Source organism: Aethalodelphis obliquidens, unplaced genomic scaffold (assembly GCF_003676395.1).
Source record: "Aethalodelphis obliquidens isolate GAN/ISIS:26980383/991018 unplaced genomic scaffold, ASM367639v1 scaffold16, whole genome shotgun sequence".
Classification (NCBI taxonomy): domain Eukaryota; kingdom Metazoa; phylum Chordata; class Mammalia; order Artiodactyla; family Delphinidae; genus Aethalodelphis; species Aethalodelphis obliquidens.
In genome coordinates this window covers 20,493,852-20,521,692 of record NW_020837960.1, presented here as the reverse complement: position 1 = coordinate 20,521,692, position 27,841 = coordinate 20,493,852, and the positions used below count along the sequence as shown (strand labels likewise).

The window sequence follows — 27,841 nt, the reverse complement described above, 5'->3', positions numbered from 1 at the left end:
ATCGGCAGGCGGACTCTCAACCGCTGCGCCACAAGGGAAGCCCCCCAAACACTTTTAAAAATACTATTCTCCATACAATTTATTGTCAGCATATTTACATAGGGGAATGTCCATACTTAAAACCATTTTTAAAAAATGTAACGACGTTTTTTAAGCTCTTATCCCAATTTCCCCAGGATTATCCTCATCCTCATTTCCTGACTTTTGGCCAACTGCACATTTGTGTGTCCAATTGTTCACTGCAGTCCTCAGGCGATTCTGATGTTGCCCTGGAGGAGAATATGCATTTAAATGTATTCACTGCCACCCACTCTGGGACAGGCCTGGTTGCAAAGAAAACGGTGTTCCTGGTGTTGAAGGATAACTAGGAAACCCATCCGGCTGAGCTGGGTAGCTTTCCAGAGCTGAAGCTGAGTGGACCTGATGGAGAGATGAACACACAGGTTAGCAGAGTTCCAAATTCAACCAGGCCTGTACTTGCTTTGGCCTGCCCCACACTACAGATATTTAAACCAGGAAAGAAAGAAAAAATGTTGGGGCAAGGGAAGTCTGTTCAGTCTCCTGAAATTTGTAAGGAACGTTCAAACTTCTTCAGATGTAGAGGTGCATAGAAATGTCTTTAAAATGTTTAATATCCTTTAAAAAAAAAATCAGCAGGTTTTCTAGAGAAAATTCGCCTTAATGGTCCATTATTTTAGCTTAAACTGTAGAAGACCAGCTAAAATTTCACTGCCCCATCTAAAGATTCCATCTGTAAAATCTCCAAACTGAGATTTAAAAGTCTGTAAGCAGGAAAAACAATTCTTACAGATGAAGATACTCTACCACCTTTGTTACCCTTCTGAAGGAAAACAAGAATAATTTGCAGATTCTGGGAGAATTAATCATCAAATCTCCAGATGTTCTGCTAAGAGCCATTTTTTTGGCCAGTGCCAAAATACCACTATTTATCTGTATTGCAAGGTTATCACTACAGAAGCTACGTTACACGTTACCGTTCTATTTCCACCAGGCATTGCCTACTTACCTGCTGTAACAATGCTGACTGTGCGGCTGCATTATGCTGTAATTCCTGCAAGGATGATTGTGAAGGATTCTGGGAAAACCCAGGGATACCAGGGAGGGACAAGAGGCCTGGAAAAACAGAACTGCCTGCAGCTTGAAGTCCAGATGATAAGCTAAAACGATAGAAGAACAGGTCAAAACGCAAATAAGGGGACTTCCCTGGTGGCACAGTGGTTAAGAATCCACCTGCCAATACAGGGGACACGGGTTCAAGCCCTGGTCCAGGATGATCCCACACGCCTCAGAGCAACTAAGCCCGTGAGCAACAGCTGCTGGGCCTGCACTCTAGAGCCCGCGAGCCACAACTACTGAAGCCTGTGCGCCTAGAGCCCGTGCTCCTCAACGAGAGAAGCCACCGCAATGAGAAGCCCGCGCACCGCAAGGAAGAGCAGTCCCTGCTCGCCAGAATTAAAGAAAGCCCGCGTGTAGCAACAAAGACCCAATACAGTCAAATAAATAAATAAATAAATTTAAGAAAAAATGCAGATAAGACATAAAAGCTAGTGCTTCTATATTTGTCAAATACTATCTTAAAATGTTAAAAAAAAAAAATCTGTTCCCTGTTGGAACCATAAAAGTCAGCCACTCACTGATATAAAACTTTCCGTTATAAAGTGTATTATTTTGAATTCAGTGAGTTTATGTTTGCTGTTTTAAAATCAAGATAAATTACCAAATACAAATCCTAAAATTATCTGAGCAGGCATTGTTATTTTATATATTTATCTTAACATAAAACATTTTTCGAGCACCTAAGTGCCGACCCAGAAAAACAGAATTTCGCGCCACCAAACAACTGGATGCCGATTTTCATCTGAATGACTTCAAAACAAGAGCATGAACGAGTTAGGTGAAGGATGCTTTCCCCTCCAGACCATCCACCTACCCGGCTTGCGCAACCAGAGCGGAGTTGAAACTGGAACTAAAGGCGGAGGCGAACCCGGGGAGGACGGGAGCGGGCGACGGGGCGGTGGCAGCGCCGGTGGCGGGCGGCTGCAGCCCCGGGAACGAGGGCAGCGCGGGGGGCGCGCCGGAGACGGAGAAGCCGGGGTAGGAGGGAGCCGAGGCCGGCAGAGGTCCCTGCGCCACGGAGAAGAGCGAGGGCACGGCGGCGGGCAGGCTGAGTGGGAAGGCCGCCGCCGAGGCGGGCGCCGAGGGGCCGGGGGCGCAGGTGGGGGCGGACGAGGCGGGAGCGCCGAGGGGCGGGTGGGCAGCCTGGGCGAAGCCGCTGCTCAGCGAAGTGAAAGGGGGCAAGGCGCTGAAGACAGGGGCGATGGGCGCGGAGGAGCCATGCGCAGGCAGCGGGAGGGAGGGCAGGGGGCTCGAGCCGCTCGGGGTCGCGCTCAGGCCCGGGAGGCCCGGCAGCGCAGGGGCGAGGCAGGACGGTAAACTGACGGGCACCGAAGCCGCCGCGTACGCCCGCCCCAACGCCCCTGGCAGGCCCAGCGCGCCCGGAGCGGGGGTGGGGGGCGGCGGGGGCGCCGGGCCCCTGAAGGCAGAAGGAGTGGGGCTCGCGGGCTCGGTCTTGATCACCACGGGCAGGCTGGTGGCGGCGGGCGTCGACGAACCGGGCGCGTCTGCGTGACTCGCGAGCGGGCCGTGCAGCAGGGTGGCCGAGGAGCCGCAGCCGGCAGGCCCCGAGGAGGCAGCGGCGGCGGGCGCAGGCAGAGCCGGGGGCGTGGAAGCCGCGTTGGCCGCCGGCGAGGGCAGGCCCGGGAACAGGGCCAGTCCCGGCGTGGAGGCCCGCTGCGGGCCGTAGCCCTTGTTAAGGGCGGCCGCCGCAGAGTCGGAACTCTGGTTAGTGAGGGAGGCGAGGGAAGCCAGCCCACTAGTAACGGCGCAGGGTAACGTGGAAGAGTTGATGAGGTTGGTGTCATTTGATGTCAGAAAGCCTTTTAAAGCAGACAGAAGGGGATTATTTACACCCAGTGGACAGGCAACAGTGGGAGCAGAACCGCAGGCGATTACAGAAGGAGTCGGGTTGGACACACCTTGGGAGGTCGGTGTTAAGGTCAAGGGGAGACCAGCAAAAACCGATGCCAGTGAGGAGGAATCGAGGTTGTTGGTAGAAGCGGCAGTAGAGGTGGCGGCAAAGGGGAGGCTAGTGAAAGGGGCAGAAGTAGAAGCAAATGTTTCACTGGAAGCAGGGGTGGCCCGAGGTGTAGATGCGGCCTGAGGTGCTGGGGTAGGGGTGGCAGAAGGACCTGGCAGTGGAACGTGGCCAGAAAAAACAGAAGGAACGGGAGCAGATGTGGTGCTGTGAACAGAAGTCACCGGTGCAGCCAGCAAGGAAAGGGTTCTGATAACTGTTGGATTGGGCGTCGTTGGCTGAGGTGCATGAACAGCTGAGACCTGACCCGGGAGCACAGGAAGGACGGTGTTCAGCAGGTTCATCCCAGGGAGGGCGGCAGTGGCCGATGCCGATGGATGATTTACTGCCTTGACCGGGGAAGCAGCAGGAACAGGAGTTGCTGCAGGTGTCGAAGGGTTAGAGCCACGAGGAGAAAAGAGCTGACTTGCTGGGGCAGAAAACGCTGTGGCGGGAGAAAGAGAGGCAAGATTTTACCATCACGCTGAAATGTCAACTTTTAACTCAAAAGAAATGAATGAAAATTTTTGTAATATTTAACAAATGTCAGAGAAAATCAATGACAGGTATACTAGGCTATTGCAATGTCTACATTGCTAGATTCCATCACCCTGATTTTCACCAGGGAGCCTCAGTTAGATCCAGCTGAGTTCTAGACTCTGCTCAGAATAGCCTTCCAATTCACAGTGAGGAAGCCTTGACAAGTGAGCAAATAAACTTTCCTTTCATAGTTTCCCATTTTTTCTTTAAAAAATTCAAAGAATTTACTTTAATTGTGATTAGCATTGGTGTACTTTTAATTCTCTCAAACCACTTGTCTAGAGTAATAATACAAGTCATTTCCCCTCTTAAGAGCTTTCAGGACATCATTTCATCATTTTTAGAGGCATACAAGGCCATCTAGGATTCAGGCCATCTCTCCAGTATGCCTGGTTGCCACTCTGTGAGTTGAATTTAATATTCCAGATGATCAATCTATCCAGTTTTTCCCCCAGGCATTCTCTCATATTGACTCCTCTACTTAACCTCTAACTTTACTTGGCTGGTCCTAGGAGCTCCTTTAGCAGCAAAGGCCTTGACTAATTCATCTTTAGAGTCTTCACGCCTAGCCCAGTGCATGGCATCTGTGTGTTTAATAAGTGTTTGCTGCACTAGATATATCATGATTACCTCAACTGCAAGTCCTCAAACCCACCCAAAGACTTATTCTCAAGACTTCTAGAGTTTGCTACAATACTTTCATTCTGACAAACTCTACAAATCATACAAGCATTTTGGGGATGATCTGGGTTTCCTCCCTGAATCAGTTTAATGAAAGCGTTGGCCTCTGATGATCTGGCTGGTGCCAAATGGAATGCTATACTGCTATACTCACATCGGAGTCTGTTCAGCTGTAAACAGAGAATATTCCTTTTGCAGGGATAATCAACCGAAAGACATTTTCATGGACTAAGACTTAAATTTTTAAATCTATGCAAAATAAAGACTCTGGACATAAGGAAGCTCACATGGTCAATGAAGTAGTGCACTGTGTTAATCGTGGGTGGAGAAGGGACCATAGGAAAAGAACAGAGGAAACCCACCTCTACATAATTCATTTGTACTAAGTGATGGCCAAAGGGTGCCACCTTGGGCTCAACAAATTTTACAGCTGTTTTAGAAAATAAATATGATAGGAGAATTGACAAATAGTAATATATAAATATATAAACGTCAAACTCAAAAGATCTGTAGTTCATACCACAGTCATGTCATAAGCAGTTAATTTAGTATCAAGGAAGATAGCTATCAATTTAAATTTAGAGTATATATGAAAATGGACTTGTATCTTTGTTTGTATTCAATTTGTTTTACAAGAATTAGAAGCACAAGGAATATATGCCCAGTTTTGTGTGTGTAAATAATGTATCAAAAAATTATTTAGGTTAACATTGGTTGGGAAACATTCGGTTGGGAAACATTTGAGAATTCACTGTCTTATTTAACTTCATGCTGAGGACCATGTAGTTAATGACAGATGGCAAGGTAAAACCAAGCTGTCCCACAGTGTTCTTTATAGTGGCCTCTGTTGGAGATCTTTTCATATAATAACACAAAAGCGATGTACTATTAATCACAGTGCCTGCAATTACAATGGAACACAACAAAAATGAATTCCTGAAAACCATACCAGGAGAAATATCACTTTCCTGTCATCTAATTTGGTTGTTAACCATAAAACACTACGTGTTAGGTCCTGTGCTAAGTACTTTACACCTGTCATTTCATTTGTCCTCACATAACCCCCGCCCCCCGAGATAGGCACTAACACCCCTATTTTATAGATGGGCAATCTCAGCCCTGATGTGATTAAGCAACCTGTTAAAAGATCACGCAGCTATTAAGTGGTGTTCAAAGGATATAAAGTTTCAGTTCTGCAAGATGAATAAGTTCTAGAGATCAGCTATACAACACTGTGCCTGCAGTTAACAATACTGTATTATGTGCATAACAATTTGTTAAGAGGGTAGATCTCATTAAGTGAGACCTTATCACAGTAATGATGATGATGATGATGATAAAAAGGTCATGCAGCTATGAAGTGGTAGAACCAAGATTTGAACCCAGGTCTATGAGACCCTCGCACTTAAGCATTATACTAGTTTGTATTTATTTTTGTTTCTTAATATGGTTCAAAAAGGAAAAAAGAAATCTTAATCATGCTAACGTAACAGCAAAGGAAAACAAATTGTGCTATTCCTAACAAAGGAATGACAAAGGAATAACTTATGACACTTAATCTGCTGCTTCTCCTCAGAAACAAATCTTTTTTTTTTCCCGGTACCCGGGCCTTTCACTGTTGTGGCCCCTCCCGTTGCGGAGCACAGGCTCCGGACGCGCAGGCTCAGTGGCCATGGCTCACGGGCCCAGCTGCTCCGTGGCATGTGGGATCTTCCCGGACTGGGGCAAGAACCCGCGTCCCCTGCATCGGCAGGCGGACTCTCAACCACTGTGCCACCAGGGAAGCCCAGAAACAAATCTTTTAATGAAGCTGATCGTAAAGGCTGAAGTTTCCTTAATCTCTTTTTCATAGAAACTACATAAGCTGCTCAAGGTTACAAAGCTGGGTGGTGCCAGAGCCAGGATCAAAAACTATATGTCCTGACATCTCAGTGTCCTTGCCACCCTGCTATGCTACCTCCTTAGAATCTACCAGCTAAAAAGCACTGTTTCGGCACATTCTTAGGGAATGGAATTCTCCCACCGAGACTCCTAACCACGCACCATAACGATCAGATTCATGTGCTACTTTGCTACACAAGAACTGGTGCAGGTTTTGTCTCACAGCAGAAAGCACCTCTTTCCTGACCACACGTATCTTCTACTAGGGGGAGAATAAACTGATACAGTGCTGCTGCCACCTGCAGGCACCAGGGGCCACGTCTCACCTTCCTCTTCCAACTCCACTTTCTGCTCTGGTGCCCTGTCTTCTTTTCTTAAATTAAATTCTTTCTTCTTTTCTTATATTAAATTACACTACCCCAAATACTTATTGAAATAATCAAGTCTAAAAGGTATATCTGACATAACATTTGTCAAAAAGGGTTTTTATCAAAAAGAAATTGTTCATATATTTAAAAAAATGAGGCTTCAAATATCACATAATATAAAGTGAATGCAGATATAATGCCACCTAGCACTTTGATTGCTTGGAAGTTTTACAAACAGGATGCAAAGGCATATGGTTATTTTTAAACCCAGTGAGGATGTGCATTTCATGTTGTGTGTATAAAATGTACTGCCATTAAGCCACTTTCAGCAAGTATCAATTAGTTAAATTTTTTGACCAGGAACTTTCCCTAAAGCATAAAGATTACAAATACACTCAACTCAAACTGATCTCAGTGAATAACAGAGCAGGCAGCCAGGACAGACATCAGTTATCTCTGGATCAAATTTGGTACTTACCTGGATTCTGTGTAGGTTTTGACTGATTGGAAAGGTCTTCATTCTCTATGTGAAAATAAATAAATAAATAAAAGTTGATTTCAAGCTTTAAACAAATTATTCACCATCATAATAATCAGAGACTGGGGTCAAAAAAAGAAAAATCCAGGATATGTATGTATACTGTGTTAGGAAAACAACATATGCCTATAGAAAAAGAAAGAAAATAAACAAAAATCATAGTAACTATATGAAGATTGCTAGGATGATGAGCAACTGATTCCCACCATTCCTCCTTAACTTAGCAGGCTTTAAGCAAACACTGTTACTTTACAGATACATTTACGAAAACTTTGGGGAAAGATGATGGCCTGAGTGTGCCATCTAGGAGAAAGTGCAGCAAGAGGGCAATGACGAGCCACTGTCACTGGCTAGGCCGACAGTCACTGCTGGGCACCAGTGCCTACAACAGGGAGGAGGCCTGCAAGTGGAAGGTGGATGCTGAGGGCAGAATCTACTGCCGTCGGAGGAGCCCGAATCACAAGCCATGTTGATCACAAAGCAAACTGAAGGAAAGTGGCTCTGCCTACCTGCTGTACTCAGTTCTGGAAAAGACCCTACGCTAGGAGGTGTCAGGGAGAACTACCCTAGTTGAGGCTGGCTTGAATCCTGTGAGACCGAAAACCTAAAGCACACTCCTCCCCACCCCCATGGGAAAGGACCTGTCTAACCAAACAGGTCAAAGATGCCAATGGAAAAAAATGACCTCGCATGGCTTGACAATAACTGCCCGAGAAACCAACAGTGTGACAGCCATAAGGTGCAAAGGGAACCCCCAAGCCCTGACATGGTGAGCAAAAATGATCACAGCTTGTTTAAGGGACTTAGTATAAATAAACGACTGAACAGATGGTGTCTATCAACGGAGAGTCCATGAAAGAAAGAAAAAGAACTTTAAAATCCTGTAATGCAGATTAAGAACATATATATACAAAATACTGCAAGAAAAACCTGCAAGCAGAGAAGATGAAGACTTTAGATATAAAAATCTAACTCCAAATTAATAAATGCAAAGAATGATGAAGATTAGAAATAACATTGCTGAAAGCTAAATTACTTAGTTGAAAATAAACAAAAATTCCATTTAAAATGGCAAAAATACAAAAAAAAAGTATCATAAATGAATAGCTGAGAGACTTAAAATAAATACAGTGCAAAAGAAGAGTATTAGGAGAAAAAAAGAACAGATGAAAAAGCATTAATTAAAGAAATATAAGAACAAAATTTTCCTAAGCTTTAAAGACTTGAGTTTTCATATCCACAGGGCTTAAAAAGTTCCAGGAAAGATCAACGATAAGATCCACACCTAGATATCCTGGCAAAATATCTGAACACCAAGATTAAAGACATTTATGAACTCTGAAGATAAGGAATATTTTCTTTGTAAGCTTATAGAAAGAGACTACAGTTCTAATAAAGAAAAGAAAACGGGAATTGGGTTTCTCATCTACAACCCTACACATGCACCCTTTTTGAAAAAGCTACTTAGAGAAATTTTCTACTAGATGAAAATTAGAATGAGTATATGAGGACAGGGCATCATAGAAGAAACAGTTAAGCCATGAGTTCAGAGGCACAGAAAGAAAAATGTATAGTAGTCCATCAAAATACACAAATTGATGAAAAAAGAGAGGGAGTAAGGAAGCCAATCGTGGAACGTAGGACAGCTGTTTTTAATTGCTGTACACTGACAACCATTAAGAATATGAAGGCAGTCACTAGTGATATTAAAGACAGAAATTCTAAGCTTGGGTAGGGGCAAGGAAACAAAAGTTGTTAAAAAATTAAAAAGCAATTTAATCCAAGTAAACAAAAAAAAAGAAAATTAAAAACTAGGATAAAAGAATAATAATGAGTACAAAAATAAAATGGAAGGACTAAGAACAAATATGTAATTTTTATGATTATCAGAAATTCCTATTAAGTCTCTTCCCCACTGGTTTAAAAACTCAGATTCCAGCTATATATAATTTACAAAACAACTAAACAAACAAAGCCAAATGAACAATACTCTAAAAAAAAGAAATTTGAAAATATACAGGCAAAACACTTTTGAAAAATGAAAACGAAAAGGAGTGAGGACCCAATAAGGGTCAATACCCAATAAGGCCAGAGGGAAAGAAGTTATAGTAAAGTGTAAGTCAGCTGACATTTTATATCCAGAAAATTCAAGAGACTTTCAAGAAAAAAAAAGTATAATAGGGAATCAGTAGTAAGTACCTAGAAATAAAATATCCATTTATAACTGTAACAAAAACAAACAAACAAAAACAAACCCTCTAAAATCCTGAGACACAAACCTAAGGCAAAGAACCTGTATGAAGAAAACAAAATCTTCTTGAAAGAAGCAGAAATTAACACAACATTGTAAATCAACTATAACTCAATTAAAAAACAAAAAAAACTTTTTACAAGGCCTGGAGGAAAAACACTACCATTTGACAGGATTTAAAGCCATACATATGATTGAATGGTAAAACTTAATATCGTAAAAATGTCAAGTATCCCCAGATTACTATGTAACTATAAATTCAACTCTTTTTTTTTTTTTTTTTTGCGGTACGCGGGCCTTTCACTGTTGTGGCCTCTCCCGTTGTGGAGCACAGGCTCCGGATGCGCAGGCTCAGCGGCCATGGCTCACGGGCCCAGCCGCTCCGCGTCATATGGGATCTTCTCAGACCGGCGCACGAACCTGCGTCCCCTGCATCGGCAGGTGGACTCCCAACCACTGCGCCACCAGGGAAGCCCTCAACTCTTTTTAACTGCATAAAATGACCTTAAAGTTCAGATGGAAGAACCAATTTCCAAAAATGGATAAGAAAAGTATGAAAATATAGTGAGAGAAAGCTAGCCTTATCAGATGTTAGAATATACTATAAATCTGCTAATCTAATCAATATGGTATCATCACAACATAAAGTCACTAGATTGGAACAGAATAAAGAACCCAAATAGGGCTTCCCTGGTGGCGCAGTGGTTGAGAGTCCGCCTGCCGATGCAGGGGACACGGGTTCGTGTCCCGGTCCGAGAGGATCCCACATGCCGCGGAGCGGCTGGGCCCGTGAGCCATGGCCGCTGAGCCTGCGCATCCGGAGCCTGTGCTCTGCAACGGGAGAGGCCACAGCAGTGAGAAGCCCACGTACTGCAAAAAAAAAAAAAAACAACCCAGAACAGAGCCATGTGTGTAAATGAAAACTTAAGATAAATGTATTATTTCAAATCACCAGGGAGAACAGATTAGTTAATAAAGACTGCTGGCATGAATGGACTGACTACCATCTGCAAAAAAAATTAAGATGAACCTCTATTTCACCCCTATGTGAAAATAAATTCTAGAGGGAGTAGGAATCTTACAAGGCCTAAATTATCTGGACTACCTAGGGTTACGAATTTCTAAACTAAGGTAACTTGGTTCCAGCTTTTCTTTCACAGCCTCTATCTGTCTATGCAAAAATGTAAAACTCTAAGGGCAAGAGGTACCATAAACAAGGGCAAGAAATAAAATGACAAATTTTGGAAAAAATGTTTTGCAACTTTAGTCAGAGTACTCAGCTGCAAACAACGGAGCCACTCTGGCTAGAAAAAAAGAATTTATTAAACACTAGAAAGTAACTTTGAGTCTCTGGGAAGGGCAGAATTAAATTAACACAGAACTTACTTTAAGTTCTATCCCTACCCTACACATATACAGAAATAAATGGCAAGTGAATGAAAAGCTCTACGTTTAAAAAGAATCACTACAGTAATTAGAGAATGTAGATGTCACAATGTTGAAATGGGAAAGGGTTTCCTAAACAAGACATAAAATTCAGGAGAGTCAAATAAACAATAACTGATCGAAATAAAAATTAAACTTTTGTAAAAGACAGACAAAAGGAGAAAGCAGCTAAATCAGCCTTATCAGATTGGCAAGAGTAAAAAAGAAAAAAAAAAGCCCCAAATTGATAATATCCCATTTTGCAAGGGGGTGAAGAAACCCTACGCTCACATACCTTCACTGGTAGGTATAAACAGGTGCAGTCTTTTTGGAAAACAATTTGACAAGATAGAGAAAAATATTTACACTTCGTATCCCGTATTCCCAATGGGCCCAAAGAAAAAGGCTGAACTGGAATATGCTGGGGAGGTCCAGCCCTTCTGAGCACCTTCTTACAAGCCTTTCCTTCCCACGGCAGACAGAATGTGCCCAAATGGCGACACGCATTAAGTCGGTGATGCTTTTCCACAGCCTGTCAGTTTCCTGCTCATGAAGAATGGTTCTTGTTTCTACAACCTGCTCGTGTTCACACATGTGGGCCGAGGCTGCTTTAGTGCAACCTGTATGTTGCACTCAGATCCATCATCATGTTCCGGGGCTGTGCTCCCTGTTAGGATACCACCGCATCCCACAACTGCCCCCTCCAAGTGTACCATGTACAAGTTATTGACTGTTAATACCCCATAACGACATGATTTTACCTGCTGCTACTGGATTAGGAGTATATGGAGGTGGCGGGGGCACACCTGGAGCTATGACATTGGCTAATGGTACCAGACCTGCATTGTTATAAGCACCTAAAATAAAAAGATAATAGAAAATAATATATAAAATTTAGCATCATTCTGAGTTCAAACTGTATTGACGCAGCTATCTAATTTATTTCTAAAACCGTTATATAGTACAGTTGCATTTTACACAGAGATTTGGGTCTATGGTTGAGTGAAAAGTGAGATCAAATGAGACAACCAGAGACTTCTATTTCCCACTGCAGGCTCACTCCAGACATAACTCACTGCAGGGCATGGTGGGCAGAACCGGCCAGATTTAAATTATCTGCCTTTTCTGTCAAGTAGACACACTCGGCCTTTTTAAGTTAAATGCATTAATGATGCCTCTGAATACCAACTATCAAAAAGGGATTCAAGATGATTTACCCATAATCAAAAACCCATAAAAATAATTAATGATGAGAAGTAATATACAATTAATTTATCAAAAGGAAAATATCCTAAATAAACTCTGTCTTCTCCATTGTTGCAGACCAAGACACACGGCAAAATAAAGCTCATGACAGCATATTTCATAAGTGCTCCAGATTTCCAAAGTACATATATCAACATTTACTTTCAACTTAATAAAGAGCAAAAAGAATAAAAAAGTAAAGTCTGAAAGAGCGCCTTACTTGGTGCAATAGTTGCATGTGGCCGGCATGGAGGTATCGGATAAGGAACGGGTTTATGTGGATTGTATGTTGAAGGAGGCTAAATGAGGGGGAAAATACAGCAGTTAGGAGAAAATCAAGTAAGCTGTCTCCTGGCAAAACAAACTACAACTTGTCTTTCAAAACATTTAGGCCTAAGAGGCCAAAAATGCCCCAGCATATCAAATGCCACTGCACTAATACATGGTACAAATGAGGAAAATGGCTTTAATAAATGTGGTTCCTATTAAATTCCAAAGATAGATCCTGCCAAAGACTGCTGTGGAGGTGTTTATTTTTTAATTTCAGTTGTAAATCATCTCCAGCGAAGGGCCAAACCTTATCCTAGACAGCAGATTCTTCTCTGACCCAGTCTATATTAATCCAAGAATTCCTATCTCCTCCTATGGAACAGCTACTCAAGAACTTCCAACATCCTCCTGAGAATTCATCTTATCATTCTTACCCTCTTTTCTCCTTTTGGAAGAAAAAAGCACTATTTCCTTTAGCATCTGGCGTTCTGACAACTCTAGTAGAACGTAGACTGGAATTATGAATTCAGTAACTTAGTCTTTTTGCCTTTTGAAATCCACAAATCTTTCATTTTAGAGTTGATAGAACTTATGTAAGTAACAAGGAACATTCAAAGGGTTGATCTCCAGAGAACCGGAGGTATCCAAAGATAGGCCACATGCTGTACTTTTAACTACAGAGAGAGAGAGAGAGAAAGACAGAGACAGAGAGAGAGGATGCTAGAGCACGCACACCCACTCGAGGCGGCTGGCACTCACGCTCCTGCAGCAGAGGGGATCCACTGGTGGTTAGGGACCCAGACTCTCTCTAGTGCTCATAACGGCAGCCCTGGATGAGGTACTAGTCCTGCACGAGGGCTATGATCTGTGACTACCTTGCTATAAACAACTGCCACTGGAGTTCTTGGCAGGTGGGGAGGCGGGACTGCAGAGTGGCTGTGTGGAGGCCTCCAGTACGTCAACTCCAACAATCCTTCAACCCACGGGCTTCTCTTCTCCTGTTCAGTTCATATTCCAATCAATCATTCTAACCACTCCCTTGAAAATACTCTCCGCCTCCTAGCTCCATTCTTACTTCACTAACACTAATGCTAATTCAGCCACCAAACCACAACCTTCGTTAAAGTGAACTCTCCGCACTCCACATCTCCAAGCAAACAGCTGAATGTGGCTGTAGCAAAAAGTAAGAACAGTTCATCTGGTCTACCTTTAAAATAAGCTATTAAACCTCAATAGGGCCCTTAACACTGTTAAAGAAGTTTACTATATTTCCCTAGGCCATTCCCTTTCCTAGAGTTTCTAGTATACTTTAAGCTTCACAACACAAAAATGAAACTTATGCCTTGAATAGACAGAAAACTAAATGTAAGAGTTAAGACTTGTTCCATCATTTATTTTCTAAACATACTGGTTTGGACGGTCCGAGAATCCGTGCAGCTATTCCTTTGCCTTCGTTGGTACACTCTTCACCATCTTTCTTCAAAGGGGTTCCCTATTAAAAAAAAGAAAAAGGAAAGATAATTGAGACTTAAAAAAACCCAAACAGGGCTTCCCTGGTGGCGCAGTGGTTGAGAATCTGCCTGCTAATGCAGGGGACACGGGTTCGAGCCCTGGTCTGGGAGGATCCCACATGCCGCGGAGCAACTAGGCCCGTGAGCCACAACTACTGAGCCTGCGCGTCTGGAGCCTGTGCTCCGCAACAAGAGAGGCCGCGATAGTGAGAGGCCCGCGCACCGCGATGAAGAGTGGCCCCCGCTTGCCACAACTAGAGAAAGCCCTCGCACAGAAACGAAGACCCAACAGAGCAAAAATAAATAAATAAAATAATAATTACATCTGCAAACATCCTTTAAAAAAAAAAAGAATAAAGTGTGTATTAAAAAAAAAAAAAACAAAAAAAAACCCAAACAAACCCAAAAGCAAAAACAGAACAAAACAAGACATCCACTGTATTACACAGAAAAGGATGTAACTTGGCAGGAGATTAAGGACTTGGATTGCAAACCCAATCCTGCCCCGGCTGCCTGATGCTGACAAAGTCCTCGACCCTCCTCTGCCACAGAACCCTCATAACATGTACAGAGGTAGAAGGAAACACACAATGCACATGGAGATGACAGAAGAGGATAAAGTATGTTCTAATTTTTTGGGGCTTCCCTGGTGGTGCAGTGGTTAAGAATCTGCCTGCCAATGCAGTGGACACGGGTTGGAGCCCTGGTCTGGGAAGATTCCACGTACTGCAGAGCAACTAAGCCCATGAGCCACAATTACTGAGCCTGCGCTCTAGAGCCCACGAGCCACAACTACTGAAGCCCGCGCACCTAGAGCCCGTGCTCCGCAGCAAAGAGAAGCCACCACAATGAGACGCCTGTGCACCGCAATGAAGGGTAGCCCCCGCTCGCCACAACTAGAGAAAGCCCGCGTGCAGCAATGAAGACCCAACACAGCCAAAGATAAAAATAAATAAAATAATTTTATTAAAAAGAAAAAAAAGTACGTTCTAATTTTTTCTCTGTGCAACAGGAACAACCAGAGACAGACCTCCAGTGTTACAGTGTGTAACGCTCAAAGAATCAAAAAGAGTTCTTGTATTACAGTTGAAAATAAGTAATAAAAAATGGTGTTTTCTATAAGCAGTAAGTGTGATAGCTTATACTGACTCATTCAAGTCTGCTGTAATTAACAGATCAAAATAAGTTGACACCCTATTACAACGTGTCCCCCCGATAGCATGTATTTTAAATGGTACATACTAGTATGGAAGCCAGCTTCCAAGGTGGCCCCCAGCAACCCTCAGCTCCTAATGCCCTTGTGCAGCCCTCCAGTCCTTTTATACAGAACTGACCTGTATAAAAAATAGGATATTCCAGAAATGATGGCCGTTGACTCCCAAGTCTGAGTGATAAGAGAAAACACAGCTTCCGCTGGCCTTCTCCAGGACAATCTGCTCTGGTGGAAGTCGGCTGCCATGTCAGGAGGTACTCAAGCAGCACTAAGGAAAAGTCCTTATGGCAAGGAACAAAGACCCCCTGCCAACAACAACACTAATTTGCCAGGCATGTGAGTGAGCCACCTCGGAAGCTAGGCTTGTGTTTCAATCAAGCCATCAGATGACTACAGCCTCATGAGAAACCCTGAGCCAGAACCAAGCTAAGCCTTTCCTAGATTCCTGATACATAGAAACTGCATGAGATACTAAATGTTTACTGTTTCAGTCCACTAAGTTCTAAGGTTATTTGTCACACTGCAATAAAAATATACCATTCTATGAAAAAATTATTTCACAAAGAATTCTGAGGAACACTGGGTGATACAAAAACAAGTGTATTTCTTACAGGACTTCTCAGAGCCTTTATTATGCAACATGATTCTCCAGGAAGGAGACGCTGCATTCAGAGTTTCCCAAACACACTTAACTGTGAAACTGTCTGCAGAATACCGAGAATTTGAGAAATACTCCTTTACTACATGTAAATCAGTGCTTCTAAAATACTTGGAAAAATAAAACCAAATCATCCTCTTTTCCATTTGGCTTGTTCTTCTCTACATTTTACGCAAATAGTTTAATACAGCTTATGTATGAACTTTCATTCAGTAGTGAATCTATGAATTACGTTGCTGACATAGCAAAATCCCTTTCCTTTGTAGACACACCATCAACTGGCATTTTCTTTAAATATCATTAACTATGCTCAATTTCATATGAAGAGGTTTTGTATATAGCCACAAAAGTATACTTACTGGGAAAATTCCATTTATGCGACTAGGTTTTCCTTTGGGATATGGATTTCCTGGGATTGTTCCACAAGAAGATATCATAGCATGAGGAGCTTTGCAGCCCGCCTTGAAAGCCTGTAAAATAACAAAGAAGAGGGTGGTTAAAAAAAAAAAAAAAAAAAATCAAATAAACTCACAAATTAAGTATTCTGGATGTTGGGAAGCCCTGCTAAATAACATGAATTAAGGAACAGCATCACATTCAATCTGTTCATACATCAATCAGCACTTCCACTGGTGAACATGACCAAAATTAATAAGTAAAATCACTTCATTTAATGGAATTATTTAAATAGTATTAATGTTTTTAATGTCACAGATAAGACTCCTATACAAAGATATCTTCACAATGGATTTTGTAAATTGTGTGCAAAGAAGTCCATTTACTATTTGATATGTCTCACTTCTCCAACGACCAAGAAATAACACTGTCCAACTCAATAAACACCAAGCTCACATTACAGGTAAGGCAAAGAGAGCACAGCCATGAGAGAGACATGCTCCACTCTGAAGAAGTTTACATAACTTAGTGGATAAAACACAAACAACAACATGGGACACTGGGTGTCCAAAGAGCTATACTGATGAAAAAGTAAGAGTTCTCTGGGTACCAGTGTTCAACATAATGTTACATAATTATGAGATATACTGAAGGATGAGATCTTGGTCTAGCTTATTTATTATTGTGTCCCCAGCTTCTGAAATGGTGCCTAACACATACTGAATTAGTGCTCAATAAATATTTATTAAAGGAATGAAAAGCACTGTAATAGGTGACATATATTCTAATGGATCTATACTGTATAAGAATATCAAGTTAAATATATATATGCTGTATTTTATAGGTATATATGATATTATTAGCTATATAATCTAGCCCCGTACTAAACATGCCAACCCTAAAAATCATCTCAATTTTTGGCTATTATAAATAGTACCAGGGTGAGTGCCCTTATATATGAATGTGTATGTTTCTATTTATTTCCTTAGTATAAATTCCTAGAAGTAGAATTTTTGGGTCAAAAGGTACGAACATTTTAAAGGCTCTGCAAGTTTGCCTTTCAGAAAAGTTGTACTAATTTACATTGATTAAAGGACCTATTCCACAGAAGACTCAGGCCCAGATTATTTCTGAGATGGGAAAGTCACATGATCAGAATGCTTCATAAGGAAGAAAACTACAGTAGTAAATGCTTAATGCCTTAAAGAATTTAGTCAAAAAACTCGATGAAGTTATTAAAGTAAAGAAACGTGGGCTCAGATCTTGCTTTTGCTACAATAACTTATGACTAAGGCAAGTTCTCCACTCTCCTGCGCTTCGTGGAGGGCGTGAGGATTAAATATGATTGAGCTGCAGCTCCTAGGGGAGCAGTCCATGCCTTCCTCAAGCAGGTTTCTAATCACTAATTCAGTTTCCAACCATCACAATCCTAAGAAATAACTACCTTAAATGACGAATCAAGTTTTCTAGGCTTGGACAAGTACTACTTCCCCCACTCTTACAGATTTTAAATTAAAAAACTGCAGTCTTGCTTTGTTACTCATCTTTTATGAATTTGATGAAAATAAGCCCAATGACAAAGCAAATTTAAACAGTCAAGTTCCTAAATACATAAAATGAAAGACAAAAGCTTGGAGCCATGGCAGAGCTACCAAGGGACCGAGAATAAACACCCCATGAGGCTCACGCTGAGGGCTGGCTTCTCACTCTCAAGCCGTCTCTTCATTCACCAGTGTCCCCCCCACCCCGGCCCCAAAGACTGCTGGGGTGTCATTCTTAACCCATCACATAACAGCACTCAGGTTATTCAACAAAGTTAACATAGGAATAAGACTGTACTGTTTTCTTCATCAGCATTCAGAAAAACCAACATACCATTTATAGAGCAATCTTGAGGAAATTACCTGTTCAAGCACCCTCTTGCACCGTTTCTTCTCAGACATATTTATCCTGAACAGATCTTCAATGGGACGAGAATTCTGTGCATCAACAATGTTTCTACCAAGCAAATACAATTTAGCTTTTCATTTAAGAAGCTGGACACACATATTTAATACATAGATATATCTGAGTAAGCTTTTCCCCATGACATAATGAGGGAAGTATGATTATTTAGTTTTAATTGGTGAATGTAAATAACATGTTTATATGAAGATGGTAAATATAATAACTGAACTGACATTTATCTGGCTACCTGAAAGTAACAAAGTAATACTTCAAATAAAAATCACTGTTTTGAGATTCTTGCAAATATACCCTCTCAATGAGTGTCAGGAGAGCTACTGGCAACAGAACAAACCCACGTGCTAAATGCCTAAAAATCATGGTTGATCTAAAAATGAAGTTTAACCTTATGCTTCATTTTAATTTTGTGCTTTTTGTGGTCATTTACAAATATATAAGGGACTTAAAAATGCATATGCTGTAAATAAACAGCAACTTCTAGACTCTTACATTATAGGAGAGTAGGTTCCTTTTCTCTTACATTCATCACAATCCTTTCTCAAACGTCGTGCTGGGTGCTTTCACACATCTTACAGTGTGTAAAGTTCACATCCCTACTAAGTAGATGAGATCCTTATTCTCACAAATGAGGAAAATAAGATCCAGAAAGAGTAAGTATATATTAAGTCAAAAAAATACACGTTGTCAGAACGTGGAAGAACCCATCCAACTATAAGTCCTCTGGCTTTGTCACCAAGCCTTTCACGTTATTCAGAGTGGGAATGCAAAGCAAGTCACCGAAATGCAGACAAACTGAAATAATTAAACTCGATAAGCCCCACTATAAGTTATAACCATGTGTAATAAGCACACTAGATACTTAGATATAAGAATTCAGCTCTATGCTTGCATAGTTTTATTAGAGTTCCATTTACTAACATAATTCTGATACATTAACATACACTAATGAGTTAAAAAGCGTTTAAAAAGTCTTCCAAATTTTTCTCCAATGAAGTAAAAAGAAAGAAATACTTACGAAGCTAGCAGTTCAAGAGCAACTAGTTTGTCTTTACTGAAGGTGAAACAGTTGAGTATATTGACCACTTCTGCTGGGTGAACAGCCACCATTTTCTATTAATACAAAAAATAATGAGAAATTTTTTCAACATGAGAAATTTTCATGCAAGAAACTGCCTTTTGGGGGGAGTGTAATTAAATGTTCTTAATATAAATATTTGAGATGAAAACTGCTTAATCAAAAGTAAGTCCTAACAACTGTGTGAATTAAAATTAGGCTTTTCAACATAACTACTTTAATTGAAGAGCTAAGTTCTCCTATGTGCTCCTTCTTATCCACATTTCTCAATATGTTCATCTATGGAAAAAAAAATTTAGATGTTCTACTTTCCTCAGAAAGGCTATATAAAAAGGGATATTTACAAATATGAGAGACACGCTGCTCGAGAAGTTAGAAAAAAATTATATTCCTCAGTTAGAGTGCTAGGTACACCACAATCAGAACTTCCTAGTGAAGTCCATGGCACTGAATAGTGTTATTAAAGAAAGGTACTCCAATCACATCATTAGAGGAAAGATTGGTTAAACAGGTTTCTTTACTGAACTTTCTTAAGAGCCTTGTTAACGTGCACTGTGACAATCCAAGATTGTGTGGACTGTTACATAATTTATTTGCCTAGGATACCTATATCTTTGAAAAACAGGTCAATTTATAAATGTATGTTAACAGTGCAGGAAATTCAAAAGCAAAGTCAGGATAAGGAGACCAGTTAGAATTAACTGATCAACAAAAGTGGTTTTCAAACACTTTAACTCCTGTACCACCAAAAGAACTGGTAAAACCATATACCCCATTGCGTGTTTTTAAATTGACATCTAAAAATTTTACCGGAAGTTTTACGTACCTGCAAAAGATAGATTTCCTTATATGTAAGTTTATTACATATTTCTGAAAACCTTGGAACTACTGATCTAGTTCATTTACTTTATGAAAATGTCCATAACAGAACCTGTCAGTCAGTCTTCGGTAGGAAAACAGTCAAATCAGACTTACTCTGTCTATAAGTGCACTATGGTGTGCCTGTGCAGCCTTCTCACCTCTGATTTTTAATTCTAAGGTAGGTGGATAGGCAAGCCAGCCTAAGAGCTTTGTCATGAGTTTGCTGTCCTGATAAAATAAGGCAAGGTCCCCATCAGTATTTCTTACGGAAGCTCTGTTTTGCTCTCCCTCTCAGGATACTGCATTGTCACTTTGGTCCTTAGAGAAAGATTTTCACCCCTAGCTGATGGGTGAGACAACCTTTTTTTTTTTGGTAAAGCAGAAAAAAAGCTATTGTTAAAGAGAAGAAGCACTAACAGACCCAGCACTTTCTTAGGCAAATTAGTTTAGGAAGCTAAGGATTGTAGATTTCCTTAGAGCGATCAATGCCTGATACTCCCAGGAAAATCTTCCTATACAGCCAGGTCCTGTTTGACTTTGATGCCTCTGTTAATCTAGGCTCTAGAGCTGTGCTATCCATATAATAAGTCGCCACTAGACACGTGTGCCTGTTTAAATTGAAATAAAATAATACCTTAAAAATACCTTTCCTCAGACAGATGACATGTTTTAAGTGCACAAAAGCCACAGGTAGCCAGTGGTTACCATAGTGGATAGAGCTGATATAAAACATTTCCATCATCGCTGAAAGTTAATTTGGACAGTGTTGGTCTAAAAAATGTAAGTATAAACCAGTCTGACTATTCTTCTAAGACTAAATACAAGAGGGTGAAGATATACAAAAATAAAAGTAAATAAAAATACTTAAGAATTCAAGCCCTGTTTTGCTTGCTTATAAATATTTTCTACTCCAATCTGCCAATTAGGACCCTGTACAATTTAATAGTACAGTACATACGATTTAAATTTACAAGTTTTAATTTTTTAACATAGTTATTTTGAATAATCAAAGTATAATGAAATTTAGCGTATCTAATGGAAACAAATCACAACTTGAGATGAATTAGAGAAAACTAGGGGAGAATTCAAAATAGTTAAATTTTACATTCTAAGGAAAAATACTTACATGCTGTAATGCTTTCATTGCCTTCAACTGAGGCTCAGCCCAGGAGAAATATCTCAGTAAATCAACCACCTGAAAGCAAAGAACTAATTTAGCTCTAATGACAATGTGTTTGCAAACATTTCTCCAAGATGTATTTCAGTACTTTGAATTACTATTCAAAGTGTGCCGCCTAGGCCCCAGGGATGAGGCATAAGCATGACACCAGAGTTCAGACCGGGCTGATGGAGTAGCCAAGTGCAGCTACTGAAATTTAAACCAACTGAAATCAAACCAAATCAAAAACTCAGTTCCTTACTGGCACAAGCCATATTTTAAGCGCTCACCAGCCATATGAAGCTGGTAGCTACCATGATGGTTACTGCAGAGAGAGAGAGCATTTCCACCATCACAGAAAGTCTTGGACAGCATTGGTCTAGAATAAAGGAAAGTATAAGGTACAGGAAGAAGAAAGTACCTGAAAAAAAGGAAAGCTGGAAAAGTACTAGATGGAGATAAAAACATCGCGTAGGAATATAAAGATATAGTACGAATGGAAAGTTTCAAAACATTTAGTGGAGAATAACAGTTTTAATCAATCACAAAAGGGTGTTCAGTGGTGTGGTTTAGTGTAGGTTCACTAACTTCTACTCTTTAACTCACATCTGGAGGGCATACTACTCTTACTTAGACCACAGATCTATTCCCTAAAAATGTAAGAATCACCCTGAATCACGCCAGCAGCTTCTAAATGGTAAGTCATTTTGAGAGCACAGCCAGCCAGGCTCTCTCCCACTACCACCAGCGAAGTTCAAGTGAATGAGGGAGATACTGTGCAACAGCCAGGAAGAGGTGAGCAGACACCACGATCACAACACTGAAGTCTCTGCGTGGTCACCACCACCTGGGTTCACTGCCTCTAAGGACACCCCAAAAGGGGAAAAAAAGACTCAAGACGAGAGGGTAATAAAATCTGGGTTAATGAATTATTTTACTGTGAGCTCCTAAAAATGTGTTAAGGCTTCAATTATTCCACAAAGCGAGGTTAATGTTAGGAACTGGTGTGGTCTGTGAAGAAGAGTAAAAACACTTTTCACTCCTTAATGAGAGATACATAAATAGCAAACAAGTATTGTGGGTACTTTCTACACAATTTTCTAAGAGTGTATGCCCTTACTTTTATGAGAATAATGTTTTTACTATATAGAGTGAATGCTACCTGGGACTTTACCAACCATAAAACTTTATAACTTATCATGTATGATTATTATATTATAATATAATAATCATTATAATAAGCTTAGAAGGTCACACTTAGAAAGTAGCTTGATAAAATTTTTAATAATTTTAGCAAAGTCATTAAATTTTTAGCAAAGTCATTAAATTTCCACAGTAGGAAGTTATCTACAAAATTTCACATATATACACAGAAACACAAGAGAAGGAAAGAAAAGCTATCAGCTATGTGAAATTATAAATCTTTCTCTGAAACATTTAAATTTTTAAAAAAGCATAAGGCAATTTTGAAAAGTAATGGGATAGCTGCAAAACCCTCATTGAATAGGCAGCAACACGTGCCAGTCACAAAGCAGCTTTGAGGACTTCAGCAGGCAGAACTACAGGCTTAAAGTTATTCAAGTTTTGAAAGTCTTGAGAAACAGATGAAAAGTTGGAGCATTTACTAACTCAATCTATAGATTCATCCACTGTCTACCCTACTCACGTTCCCAACCTTTTCTGTTCTTCAGATGTACATTTCCATTTCTGGTCTATTTCTCTATCAAGTATTTTCCAAGTATCTCTTGGAAATCCAGCTTTCTCTGCATGTGTGTGTGTGTATATATGTGCAAACCTGTTTGTCAATATCAGCAAACTCCCCCTAAAGTTGGGTGAAAGTCCCCACTAAACTACCACACTGAAAGTATCAGTCTTCTGGCAATTACAGAAACTACTTATTAGACACTATTTTTTTTCTTATTTGCTAAAATTTTTACATAGTGGCTTCATGTAAGAACATACATCACCATTTGTTCAAGTTTTATAAAATGTAGAGAATTTTGCAATTACTGACTCATAAATACTGTACAATTTTGGGTATGTTTACCATTAGAAGTTTACAACATATGATACTGTGCCCAGAATATAAACACTTTGAACTGCTTTCTTCAGACACTGCATTTTAAAATCATGTTAGCATATGATATCGTGGTGAAAGTGGGTATGCTTATAAACTATCCCAACTATAAATCATGTAAAGTTTTCTGCTAAAACTGAAAGCTTCTAAAGTTCCTGAATAAACACAGCAACAAAGTAAAAGCAATTCTGAACTTGACCAGCAGGTAAATAAAGACACTAATCAGAACATCAGTGTGAAAAAAAAAAGAACAAAAAAAATGCTGTTGCTTAAACAAATAAAGGAATACCTGTTCACTGGAGAAATATCCGTGCACATATTCAATTGCTTTTAATTTGTACTCTGTCAAAACAGCCTAAAAAACATAGAAAAACAGAATGAATATATGTAATCATATGCATATATCAAAACTGCCTAAGCAACTCAAACAGCCCTGGCACAAGGAGGCCGATAAAGTCACCGTGGTGATGTGACATTCTACCTTCCCAAGTTCCATGCTGTAAGGGATACACTGAGACAGCCGGAAAAGCCCCTGGGCCTCCCTACTCACTCCTACAAAGGAAGGGAACAGAATTGTGAGAGATATGATTCGACATTAACAGAAATTAAGTGTTCCTGGAAAAGTAACTGCAGTTTTAAAGCATCCAAAATCCAACAAGCCGTCATTTTTAAGGTTAAACGTACTACCCATCACTCATTCATCAGATAATTATTTATTGCACACCTATATGTGCTAAGTGATAGAGAAACATGGATAAGACATGGTCTAGTCCAGGCTCTCAGTATTTCTACAAGGGATGTGAACCCAGGAGCCAATCTGTGCGCCTGACGCTAACTGGCAGTGCGGCCTCAGAAAGGCATTTTAATTGCCCTGAGAGCCTCCTCACCAATCACTACCCACCTCAGTTACTGTGAGGATTAAAACAGTCTGAGAGTAGATGTGACACATAATAGGGAAGTTCAGAGAGAAGTCGATGGCCTTGACCCAGCACTATCTAGCGCCGAACGAAATCATGTATTATCTCCTTGCAACTATATGCTAAGCTTGCAGATGGAAACACCAGACTATCAAAATTTGGTAACAACTACTCATTAAAAATCCACTAATCCCCTTTGTATGGTGACAGATGGTAACTAGACATATTGTAGTGGTCATTTTCTAGTATACAGATAAACACGGACAGTGTTGTAGGTCAGTTACACTCCAGAAAAAGAAAAATCAACTAATCCCTTTGCATTCACTACAAAACAATCGTATTTGTACTTTTCACATGCATCATTCTGCTAAGAGAAAATACTACGACCAGTCAACAGAGAAACACATCCAGGGAGCTCAGTAGCTGAATTTTCACTGAAAAAGGGGAGGGAATGGTATTCTGGATAATGTACTCTTGGGAGTTCGAGTATTATTGCCATTATTGGACACAATCAAAAGCAAGTTTCTGGCCCAAATCCTGGATTGTGTTGATGCCAAGTCATGTCTTAATTTTTTGATCAGCACCTGAGAGGCCCAGCTGTATCCCCAGGCACAACACCATGGCACTCAGGAGTCAGACTACCCAACTTTGAACAGTGCTCTCCTCCCTCACCAGGTGGGTAACTTTGAGCTGGCTGGTTAACCTCACAGATACTAGATCTGACCTCGGTAAAATGAGGGTTGTTAGGAGGATCTAATCAAATAACGCATGGAGAAAGTGCTTAGAATAGACACACTCAGTTAAGTGCTCAGTAATAAATGACTATTATTGTTATTACCCCCTTCTTAAAAAGCAAATTAAATATTGCTTTTTCCCCTCCTTTCTTCTCCCCTCCTATTTCTTTTTCTAGTGTCTTCTTACATGTCTTTGTTTTAAATGACAGTTGTGACAGCCAGTATTACCTACAGACGTAACGGTGACATTCAGAAAGATACTACCTGGTTTAAACCGACTTACATTTACAAAGTCTGAGAGCAATTTTTAAAAAGCCAACAGTAATTCACACACTTAGATATGCTTATATATTCATCCCATTTTAATAGCCTAATACTATGTTGATGTATCTAGACATTTGGCATAGACAGCAAAAGATATTTTGATTTCAGAGCAGAAATGAGGACTTAAGTTGCTATGTATTTGATTTTAATCTCTGGAAAATTTCCTATTCCCCTCATTATTAATTACTATGTCATCTTCCCAGAGTTTAGAAGGGAGAGAATATGCAAACCAACACTCTATAGCTTCCAAAGGTAGAAATCAACTGGTCTACCCGAACAAATTATTTTCTCATAAACCGTAGTTTAACATCAGCTCATGAACAAATTGTGGTAAATTCTAAGCATATAATTATCAAGCTAATGTTTTATTGCAAATTTTCATTGGACAAATTGGGTTTGCAAAAGCAGAAATTCAAAAAAAGAACACTCAATATCCTTACAAATGTAAATTTAACCTAACACTCAAATTTGACGAAGAAAAAAGCTTTAAAAAGGATGAAAGAAAACATTTTGCTTTACAGAGAATGAAGAAAAACAGCATGTCCACAAGCAATTTTAATAACTTCGTAAGCTGAAATAAATAATAATCACCAGAGCACACGGTAACAAGTCTTTTCGCGTCAACAAGGGTCTTAAAGATATGAAAATGGCGAGATAATTGCCCGGAAATTCTAAGCAAAGGACCCTGTATTAGCATAAGAATGGTTTGTCAGTTCTTCCAGGTTTAACTTTGTAAACTCGTACTTTTTGCGCTTGAAATAGTGTTAGGCTCAAGGGTACATGCCAAATTTTTTGCTGTCCGGTTCATTCTGGGAGGTAGGCTATGCACAATAGCCTCAAAATGAAGCAAAAACTTGAAAGCAGGAGAAAAAAGTTTTGAAATGCGAGTGTTTGAAGCCCATTCCTAAGAATGACTTTAAACTTAATGCCACACTTATTAGGACACTAATTTTGTCCGGCACAGGCAACAAATATAGTCCGCTTATACTCAGATTTTAAAAACCTGTGATAATAACTACCGTTAAAGAAACTCCCTACGCTATTATCTCTAGTTTTCACTCACTCTTACGTTACTAAAGAGGAAATCGGTTCAGAAATATTAAAATCACTTATCCGAAACTACAGAGCTATTAAAGATTTGTAGCGGGTTTCGGAACCAGGGGCTCCGAAATATATATCCGCAACACCGCACTGATTCTCAAGAAGTTTAGCGTTAACATAATTTCTATTTGTATCGTGAAATATATCAAGATTTAAACTCCTACTCTACACGTTAAAATTCCAACCAGTTTTGCAATCCTTAAGCCCGTATTTTACACAATCTGCACGCAGTCCCTCAAAGAGAATCAATCACGAGAATTCGTAGCTCACAGATTTAAGGAATTAAGTGCAATTACCTTTCTAATTTCATCCAGCACCGTTTCAAAGGACTTTTTGTCCATCTTGACTACTATCTCGACGAGAGGAGTTACAGTTTCAATTACAAAACGTTCATCCCTGGTCCGCTCCGATAGTAAAAACGTTTACAGCTGAGAAGAAAAAAGACTCAAGGAGCAGAATAAAGGATGCGAAGAGGTAGAGTACTTCAAACTCTGCAAAAATTTCTAAAAGTGCAGACTTATAAAAACTTTTTATTAAAAACAAAACCCGTCAGGCTTCCCCAGCTTCTTTACACAAAGCTTCAGGACCCCCTCGGGGAAGAGAAACCCGAGGTTCGGTGGCCGGAGGCAGAGCGTCGGTCCCCGCAGCTCAAAGGCATGCGCCGCCGGGGGAAGGTCCGGAAGCCGCCTTCCCGAGTTGAGCGGCCCGGAGAGCAGAGGCACCCGCGCCCCAAATCCCGCGGGCGGCGAGGAGGGAAGCACCGGCTTCTCGGCCCGCACTTGCACCTCGGCCGCCGCCGGCCGCCCCTCACCGCCGCGAACCGGGCCTCATGGCCCGCCTCGCGCTCACTCCCAGCAGCTCCGCCGGACTCCTGGGTCCCGTAGCCCGGGCAGCAGCGGCCTGGCAGCTCTTTGTTACCAGCTGCCACCGCTTCCGGGAGCGGGCCGGCGGCCGGCGAACACCGGGAGCCGGGCGAAGGGGGTACCGTCTCAGGTAGGGGGACTCCCGAAGACCGCAGCGCCAACGGCGCCAAGAGCCCTTCCTGGTTACCCCCAGAGCTTCCCCCGGCTCGTGGGGTCCTTCAAAGGAGCCCGTCGCGCCAGACTAAAGTCAACTTTGCGCCGTCTGCTGAAGCCACTCTTCGCGGAGAGCCTGTGGAGGGGTCCTGGTGTGGGAATGTAGGTGTCCACAGCGGATGCCTGGATGTCTCGGAATTGGATGAAGTTGAAGTCTTTCCCAGAGCCTGAAAGTTATTAATCAAACCTTAATTCTAAGGTTTGACTGTGCTAATTATTGGTTGTTAAGTCTGAATTTAAAAGAATGAACGTCGAGTAGTTAAGGCATATCTAAGGGCGCCCCGATTTTGGCGGACCGGAGAGGTCCATAGCGTGGACCGTCCGAAGGGTGGTCACGGGGTAAACCCGGGGCACGTGACAAGGGGAGGGGAGGGAGGGGAGGGAGGGGAGGGGCGGGGGGAGGCGGGCGGTGGGAACGCCT

General features: G+C 41.0%; 1 protein-coding gene across 1 annotated transcript; it reads right to left on the bottom strand.

The window, feature by feature from the left end:
• Positions 1-64: 64 nt before the first annotated feature.
• Positions 65-27,782, bottom strand: PROSER1 (proline and serine rich 1). Its single transcript, XM_027116450.1, has 13 exons — positions 26,641-27,782; positions 23,558-23,623; positions 21,159-21,227; positions 19,112-19,206; positions 18,036-18,129; positions 16,095-16,205; positions 13,762-13,845; positions 12,304-12,382; positions 11,600-11,695; positions 7,103-7,147; positions 1,952-3,599; positions 1,028-1,178; positions 65-420 (listed from the first exon to the last, which is right to left on the bottom strand). The coding sequence occupies exons 1-13, from the start codon at positions 26,683-26,685 to the stop codon at positions 298-300; spliced, it is 2,706 nt and encodes a 901-aa protein (XP_026972251.1). The 5' UTR covers positions 26,686-27,782; the 3' UTR covers positions 65-297.
• Between the last annotated feature and the right edge of the window lie 59 nt (positions 27,783-27,841).